The sequence below is a fragment of the Pristiophorus japonicus genome, chromosome 1, assembly GCF_044704955.1.
Source record: "Pristiophorus japonicus isolate sPriJap1 chromosome 1, sPriJap1.hap1, whole genome shotgun sequence".
Classification (NCBI taxonomy): Eukaryota; Metazoa; Chordata; class Chondrichthyes; family Pristiophoridae; genus Pristiophorus; species Pristiophorus japonicus.
Genome location: NC_091977.1, coordinates 391,461,661 through 391,470,863, shown reverse-complemented (window position 1 = coordinate 391,470,863; position 9,203 = coordinate 391,461,661). Strand labels below are relative to the sequence as shown.

The 9,203-nt window shown below is 49.0% G+C and overlaps 1 protein-coding gene across 1 annotated transcript; it reads right to left on the bottom strand.

Annotated features, from left to right (window-relative positions):
* Nucleotides 1–7,283: 7,283 nt before the first annotated feature.
* On the bottom strand, nucleotides 7,284–8,990 carry LOC139266619 (uncharacterized). The gene has a single exon (XM_070884241.1). It carries the CDS (start codon nucleotides 8,988–8,990, stop codon nucleotides 7,284–7,286), a length of 1,707 nt encoding a protein of 568 aa, XP_070740342.1.
* Nucleotides 8,991–9,203: the final 213 nt, after the last annotated feature.

The window sequence follows — 9,203 nt, the reverse complement described above, 5'->3', positions numbered from 1 at the left end:
TTCTTCAGGGAGGCCAAATGAAGAAAATAATTTTCGTAAAATGTCCAATGTTTTACTTGTTGTTATTTTCCACATTGGAAACACCTCAACCCACTTCGAATGGCTGTCAATCACAATGAACAATTGTTGTCCTTCTAACTCAGCAAAATCAATATGTAGCCTTTGCCACACCTTGGGAGGCCATTTCCATGGCTGTAATGGTACTGATGGTGGTTGCTTGCTTACCGATTGACATGTCGTACACTGACTCACAATGTACTCTATATCTTTATCAATGTACTCTATACCTGGCCACCATAAATAACTGCGTGCAAAACTCTTGGTCAAGCACATTCCCAGGTGCTGGTCATGGAGATCTCCTAATAATTTGGACCTGAATTTATTTGGTATAACCACTCTTGCACCCCACATGATACAATTTTTATCGACTAATAATTCATTCCTACGAATGAAGAATGGATGTGCATCTTTGTCTGTTACCTGGTTTGCAATATACTCATACACCTTTGACATCACTGGGTCATGTTTGGTTGCTCTACCAATCTCTTCAGCTGTGACTGGCAGTTCATCAATCTATGAAAAATAAAACACTTCTTCCCTATCGGGTGCAACTTGTGATGGTGAAGGCAATCTAGACATTGCATCAGCATTACTGTGATCATCTGGTGCTCTGTATTCAATATCATATGTATATGCTGACAAAATCAAAGCCCATCTTTGCATTTGGGCTGCAGCTAATGTTGGAACTGGGGACTTTGGATGGAGGATTGCTGTTAGGGGCTTATAGTCCGTAACGATAGTAAACTTACGGCCATACAAATATTTGTGAAACTTCTTGACCCCAAAAATTAATGCCAAAGCTTCCCTTTCAATTTGCGCATAATTACTCTCACTGGCACAGAGTGCGTGAAGCAAAAGTAATTGGTCTCTCCTCCCCACTACTTAATACATGAGGGATTACTGCCCCAACTCCATATGGAGAGGCATCACATGCTAGCTTAATCTCCTTAGATATGTCATCGTGAACTAACATGGTGCTCTCTACCAATTTGCTTTTACACTCCTTGAATGCTGTATCGCATTCTTTTGGCCACTTCCAATAGATCTGTTTTTTCAAAAGTTCATTCAGTGGATGTAATACTGTAGCCAAATTTGGTAGGAACTCCCCATAATAGTTCAAAAGACCCAAGAATGAACGAAGTTCAGTGACATTCCTGGAAGTGGGTGCATTTCTAATTGCATCCAAGTTTTCCATGGTTGGATGTAAACCATTTTTGTCTACTCTGTACCCTAAGTACTCCACTAAGTTTTTAAATAACTCACACTTACGAGCAGACACTCGTACTCTGTGCTTCTCTAGCCGTTGGAGGACTTCATTCAATATGTTATGAATTTGCCTACTTGGGTGCTGAAATTAGTATGTCATCCAAATAACATACTACCCCTTCAATACCTTGCAAAATCTGGTTCATCACCCCTTGGAATATGGCAGGGGCGGAAGACACTCCAACCTGTAGCCTATTAAATTGATATAGGCCTAGATGAGTGTTTATAGTCAAACATGACTTGGACTCCTCATCTAGTTCAAGCTGTAAGTAGGCATTCGTAAGGTCCAGTTTTGAGAAGATCTGACCACCTGTCAGTGTTGTGAACAAATCTTCTATATTCGGCAATGTATTGGGGACATTACCCTCTAGAACCTGGTTTATGGTTACTTTATAATCACCACACAATCTTACCTTACCATTGGACTTAGGTACAACAACAATGGATGTAGCCCAATTACATCGATCTATCTTACAAATAATGTTCTCAGTCTCTAGTCTTTTGAGTTCTTGCTCAACTTTCTCCTTGAGTGCATATGGTACGGAATGTGGCTTGTAGTAAACTGATCTAGCGTTCTTCTGTACCCTGACACTTGCCTTGAAGCCTTGGATCGGACTGCCCGTTTCGCAGAACACCTTCGGATACTTCTTGATAACCTCATCCGTTGACGAAAATCTTGCTTCCACACAGAAAATCTTACTCCAATCCGGCTTCAGTGAACTCAACCAATTTCTTCCTAGTAAGGCAGACTTGTCTCCTTTCACTACTATGAGAGGCAAGTTCTGAAATTGATCTTTATAGGAATTTTCTCTCCCGAGTAGCTTCGCTGCTCTATCTTGGATTTCTCCAGTTGAAAATCACGCAATTTGTCGCGGTACAGTGACTCCGGTACTACACTCACGGATGCACCCGTGTCAATTTCCATTGGTGTCTTGAATCCCGCAACATCTATGTGGATTTTGATGCTTTCCGAATCGCTGTCCGTTAACCTCGTGCTTCTGATGACGTGTAAGTCTAACATCTCCTCGTCCTGTTGTTGTTCTTCCATGCTATGTAGTCTCTTTGGATTTCTACTCATAGCTTTGAACGTTGGACTCCTAGCTTTAAAAACTGATTTACCCTTCAGTCAGCATGCCTTCGCAAGATGCCCAGTCTTCCTGCAGAAGAAACATTCTGCCTTCACGTATGGACAACTTTGAGCAATGTGTTGTCCCAGGCACCTATAGCACGACTTCTACGCTCTGTTAGAATTTCTAGTTTCTGAGACTTTGGGCCCCCACCATCTTTTACTTTGAACCTGCAGGTGATTTACCTCGGTTGACTGACGACCGTAATCATTATTTAATTCTTGGGAATATTGTTTGGCCATGCCCATCGACCTCGCTGTGTGACACGCAATCTCAAAAGTCAAGTCATCCGTTGTCAATAACTTCCTTCTGATCGCATCATTTTTCACCGCACAAACAAAATGATCCTATAATGCTCGGTTTTGAAAGTTTCCAAAATTACAGTGCATCGATAGCTTTTTTAATGCTACAATGTAATCACTGATACTTTCATCAGCCTTTTGATTCTGAATCCTGAAATGATAGCTTTCAGCAATTTTTAACGGTTTGGGGTTGTAGTGCTGCTCCAGCTTCGTTAAAATCTCTTTAAGTGTTGGGTCCTTTGGTTCGTCAGGCACAAGCAGATTTACCAGCGTTCCATACAATGCCGGACCTACCTCCGATAAGAAGATCGCTTTCTTACGTTACAACACAGCACTGTTCTGAACTGCATTGTCTGTAACTTTGATTATGTTATTTGCAATGAAATACATTTCTAGCCTATTCACATTCGCTTTAAAACGTTCCCGGTTGTGTCTATATTCCCCCAAATGTCCCAATATACCTGCCATTTTAATCTCTAGCTGTTCACACCGTGTGCTGTATTTTACCTCGGATTTTGTAGCTTTTTCCAAAGACAGAAACTTCCAAAGTCTCTCTGTCAGCTGGCTGAATCCTTCACCAACAAAATTTAAGCTTTGAATCATCCGAAAAATCCCATCTCAGTCGCCAAATGTGATATCTTCACAGAGCACAGCACACGCAGCTTCCTAACATGGCAGGCAGCTCTCTCGGAAGCCTCCGGAATTGCCTTGTTCTATTTAAAGATTAACTCTGCAATTGCAGTACTCAATACGTCCACATCCACAGTGTGGAGCTACAAACATTACAAGCTTACAGACATTACAACTTTGTCAAGGCCTGGTGGCCCTGGCTTGCCAGTAAACCCAGCATAAAACCAATTTAAAGCCATCTTTTTGTCTTTACAAACTATCCTTCCCTCTTGAAGACACAGTGTGATTCTCACCTTTGCTTTTAGCTGATGTAAAGATTATTTGTGAGCTAAAGTTGACAGGATTATAACAGTGAAACTCTTTTAAAATGATTGAATTTAAACTTTACAACTGCAAAGTATCAAATGTGTGCAACTGTGGATGTGCTGTGAGTACTTATTGTTTGGCAGAAATGCAGGCTAACAGGTGTTAAAACACAAGAGAATACTGGGCTAAATGACAACTCATATTATGATGGCCATAGGTCACACAAAGAGGGGTTTGGATTGTGCATGCTTGTAGAAATACTTTGTATAAAGTTATTTTCAAGCTGGAACAGCTTAGAAAACAGTATAGATTTATTCCTTTTTGCTTGAATAAATCCTGGTATCAATATCCTGTGGAGAACAGTCACATGACATCGACCATTGGTAAAGTGTAATGCTGAAATCTGAGTTGCAAAAGCATGTACTGAGAATTGTTTTTTAGGTGGAAGGGAGAAGGTTTAAACAAAACTGACATAAATACTGACAGGAAGTTTGGATGAAGCAGAATTCCAACTAGCAAAACGTAAGACAAAAAAAAAATAAATAAAATGGGAGTGCACGTGGGAGGAGAGATAGAAAACACATGTGGGCACAGTCACAGTATCATGCTGGTCGGGGCCTTAAAAAGAGCGGCGTGTGGCGGCCTGAGAGCAGCGTGGCGACCCCGACCTGCGAGGAACCATCTGCGGCAGGTCGGGGCCTTAAAAGGAGCATACCACTCCAGGCTCCAGCGCGAGCCGGTTCAGGAAGGTGACGGCTGTGAAGAGGGCGACGGGATTGGACGTCACCATAATCCAGGTCGATGATTGGAGCGTGGGCAGGTACAGCAGGAGCGGCGAGGTCAGGGCTAAGGAGCGACGATAGATTGTAGAGTGATGTGATTGGGGCCCAGGAGAGGCGTGAGTTCGGAGCCCAGAAGAAGCGTGGGCACAGGGGCAGCACAGGCCAGCCCACACTGTGATATGTGTGTGCACTAGGTCTGTGCAGCAGAGCTGGTCTCCAGTCGTCTTAGATAACCCTTGCCACTGGACCAAGACCTAGCTCTGTCAAACCCATGTGGTGGCTGGTGTGCAGTGGCCACCACACATTAAAAAAATCCACGCATAGGCATCTTCCATCCTTTAATATGCAGTTCGGGACCTGGAATATTAGGTCCTTCACTGAAACACCTCTTAACTCATTGAACTCATAGAAACATAGAAAATAGTTGCAGGTGTAGGCCATTCGGCCCTTCGAGCCTGCACCACCATCAATAAGATCATGGCTGATCATTCACTCAGTAACCCTTTCCTGCTTTCTCTCCATACCCCTTGATCCCTTTAGCCGTAAGGGCCACATCTAACTCCCTCTTGAATATATCCAACGAACTGGCATCAACAACTGTCTGCGGTAGGGAATTCCACAGGTTACCAACACTCTGAGTGAAGAAGTTTCTCCTCACCTCGGTCCTAAATGGCTTACTCCTTATTCTTAGACTGTGTCCCCTGGTTCTGGACTTCCCCAACATCGGGAACATTCTTCCTACATCTAACCTGTCCAGTCCCTTCAGAATTTTATATGTTTCTATGAGATCCCCTCTCATCCTTCTAAACTCCAGTGAATAAAGGCCCAGTCGATCCAGTCTCTCCTCATATATCAGTCCTGCCATCCCGGTAATCAGTCTGGTGAACCTTCGCTGCACTCCCTCAATAGCAAGAATGTCCTTCCTCAGATTAGGAGACCAAAACTGTACACAATATTCCAGATGAGGCCTCACCAAGGCCCTGTACAACTGCAGTAAGACCTCCCTGCTCCTATACTCAAATCCCCTAGCTATGAAGGCCAACATACCATTTGCCTTCTTCACCACCTGCTGTACCTGCATGCCAACTTTCAATGACTGATGTACCATGACACCCAGGTCTCGTTGCACCTCCCCTTTTCCTAATCTGTCACCATTCAGATAATATTCTGCCTTCATGTTTTTGCCCCCAAAGTGGATAACCTCATATTAATCCACATTATACTGCATCTGCCTTGCATTTGCCCACTCACCTAACCTGTCCAAGTCATCCTGCAGCCTCTTAGAGTCCTCCTCACAGTTCACACCACCACCCAGCTTAGTGTCATCTGCAAACTTGGAGATATTACACTCAATTCCTTCATCTAAATCATTAATATATATTGTAAATAGCTGGAGTCCCAGCACTGAGCCCTGCGGCACCCCACTAGTCACTGCCTGCCATTCTGAAAAAGATCCGTTTATCCCGACTCTCTGCTTCCTGTCTGCCAACCAATTCTCTATCCACGTCAGTATATTACCCCCAATAGCATGTGCTTTGATATTGCACACCAATCTCTTGTATGGGATCTTGTCAAAAGCCTTTTGAAAGTCCAAATACACCACAACCACTGGTTATCCCTTGTCCACTCTACTAGTTACATCCTCAAAAAATTCCAGAAGATTTGTCAAGAATGATTTCCCTTTCATAAATCCATATTGATTGGACCGATCCTGTCACTGCTTTCCAAATGCGCTGTTATTTCATCTTTAATAATTGATTCCAACATTTTCCCCACTACTGATGTCAGGCTAACTGGTCTATAATTCCCCATTTTCTCTCTCCCTCCTTTCCTAAAAAGTGGTGTTACATTAGCTACCCTCCAGTCCATACGAACTGATTCAGAGTCGATAGACTGTTGGAAAATGATCACCAATGCATCCACTATTTCTAGGACCACTTCCTTAAGTACTCTGGGATGCAGACTATCAGGCCCAGGGGATTTATCGGCCTTCAATCCCATCAATTTCCCGCCGAATAAGGATATCCTTCAGTTCCTCCTTCTCACTAGACCCTCGGTCCCCTAGTACTTCCGGAAGGTTATTTGTGTCTTCCTTCGTGAAGACAGAACCAAAGTATTTGTTCAACTGGTCATCATTTCTTTGTTCCCCATTATAAATTCACCTGAATCTGACTGCACGTTTGTCTTCACTAATCTTTTTCTCTTCTATCTACAGAAGCTTTTGCAGTTGGTTTTTATGTTCCCAGCAAGCTTCCTCTCATATGCTATTGTCCCCCTCCTAATTTTTGGCGTGGAAGCAAGTCATTCTCAATTCGAGGGACCATCTAAGAAGAAAAGAATCATGCTGCAGGATGAAAACACATAGCCCATGGACGACTCTGTAAGACAGAGATGATCAATCTCTACTGATATAAATGGGACCAAGTATGAAATAAAGTTTGTCTGAAGGAAAGTAAATCTTGTACAGATACAGCGTCGAGAATCCGGAAGCCTCTGGACCGAGGTCGCTACGGATTCTGTGTATTTCTGGACTTCGGAACATCTTTATGACGTCCCGAATCCAAAAACATCTGAGCCCAGGTTCATGCATTTCTGGACTTCAGAACGTCGTTCTGACATCCCAAGTCCGGAAATGCCTGACGGGGGGGGGGGGGGGGCGGAGGGGGAAGGGGGGGCGGGGGGCGGGGTGCGGGCCGAGGAGGAGCGGCGGGCCGAAGCAAGGAGTAGAGAATCTGATGGGCGGTAGGGCCTGAAGAGTCCGGCAGGCGGTGGGGCCTGGAGCGTCTGGGGGGTGGTGGGGCCTGGAGAGTTCAATGGGCGGTGGGGCCTGGAGAGTCTGGAGGGCGGTGGGGCCTGGAGAGTCTGGTAGGCGGTGGGGCCTGGAGAGTCCGGTGGGCGGTGGGGCCTGGAGAGTCCGGTGGGCGGTGGGGCCTGGAGAGTCTGGAGGGCGGTGGGGCCTGGAGAGTCTGGTAGGCGGTGGGGCCTGGAGAGTCTGGTAGGCGGTGGGGCCTGGAGAGTCTGGAGGGCGGTGGGGCCTGGAGAGTCTGGAGGGCAGTGGGGCCTGGAGAATCTAGAGGGCGGTGGGGCCTGGATAGACCGACAGGTGGTGGGGCCTGGAGAGTCTGGAGGGCGGTGGTGCCTGGAGAGTCTGGTAGGCGGTGGGGCCTGGAGAGTCTGGAGGGCGGTGGGGCCTGGATAGACCGACAGGTGGTGGGGCCTGGAGAGTCTGGAGGGCGGTGGGGCCTGGAGTGTCTGGTAGGTGGTGGGGCCTGGAGAGTCCGGTGGGCGGTGGGGCCTGGAGAGTCTGGAGGGCGGTGGGGCCTGGATAGACCAACAGGTGGTGGGGCCTGGAGAGTCTGGAGGGCGGTGGGGCCTGGATAGACCGACAGGTGGTGGGGCCTGGAGAGTCTGGAGGGCGGTGGGGCCTGGATAGAACGACAGGTGGTGGGGCCTGGAGTGTCTGGAGGGCGGTGGTGCCTGGAGAGTCTGGTAGGCGGTGGGGCCTGGAGAGTCTGGAGGGCGGTGGGGCCTGGATAGACCGACAGGTGGTGGGGCCTGGAGAGTCTGGAGGGCGGTGGGGCCTGGATAGACCGACAGGTGGTGGGGCCTGGAGAGTCTGGAGGGCGGTGGGGCCTGGATAGACCGACAGGTGGTGGGGCCTGGAGTGTCTGGAGGGCGGTGGTGCCTGGAGAGTCTGGTAGGCGGTGGGGCCTGGAGAGTCTGGAGGGCGGTGGGGCCTGGAGAGTCTGGTCGGCGGTGGGGCCTGGAGAGTCTGGTAGGCGGTGGGGCCTGGAGAGTCTGGAGGGCGGTGGGGCCTGGAGAGTCTGGAGGGCGGTGGGGCCTGGAGAGTCTGGAGGGCGGTGGGGCCTGGATCGACCGACGGGTGGTGGGGCCTGGAGAGTCTGGAGGGCGGTGGTGCCTGGAGAGTCTGGTAGGCGGTGGGGCCTGGAGAGTCTGGAGGGCGGTGGGGCCTGGAGAGTCTGGAGGGCGGTGGGGCTTGGAGAGACCGACAGGCGGTGGGGCCTGGATAGACCGACAGGCAGTGGGGCCTGGAGAGACCGACAGGCGGTGGGGCCTGGAGAGTCCGGCGGGTGCTGGGGCCTGGAGAGTCTGGAGGGTGGCAGGGCCGGGAGAGTCCGGCGGGTGGTGGAGCCTGGAGAGTCTGGAGGGCGGCAGGGCCGGGAGAGTCCGGCGGGTGCTGGGGCCTGGAGTGTCTGGAGGGCGGCGGGGCCGGGAGAGTCCGGCGGGTGGTGGGGCCTGGAGAGTCTGGAGGGCGGCGGGGCCGGGAGAGTCCAGCGGGTGGTGGGGCCTGGAGAGTCTGGAGGGCGGCGGGGCCGGGAGAGTCCGGCGGGTGGTGGGGCCTGGAGAGTCTGGAGGGCGGCGGCCCGAGGCAGGGGAGAGGTCGGTGGCGGCCCGAGGTGGGGGAGTCTAGTGGCGTAGCGGCAGTGGCGAGGGGCGGGGGAGGGGGTTGGCGGTGGAATATTTTCCAGATTCCGGACGACTCTGCCACAGATCATCCCGGTGTCCGGATCCTGTAACAATACGGATTCCGGAACTCCGGATTCTCGATGCTGTACCTGTATTCACACATTATTGTGACCAGACAGGCTGTAATCATTTGCACATCCTCTGGAACCATCTTTTGTTTCTTTACTTGTCCCATTATCACCCTCTTTTGCCTAGTATCTTCATCCCTTTTGTCATTTAATCACTCATGCCCCCACCCACCC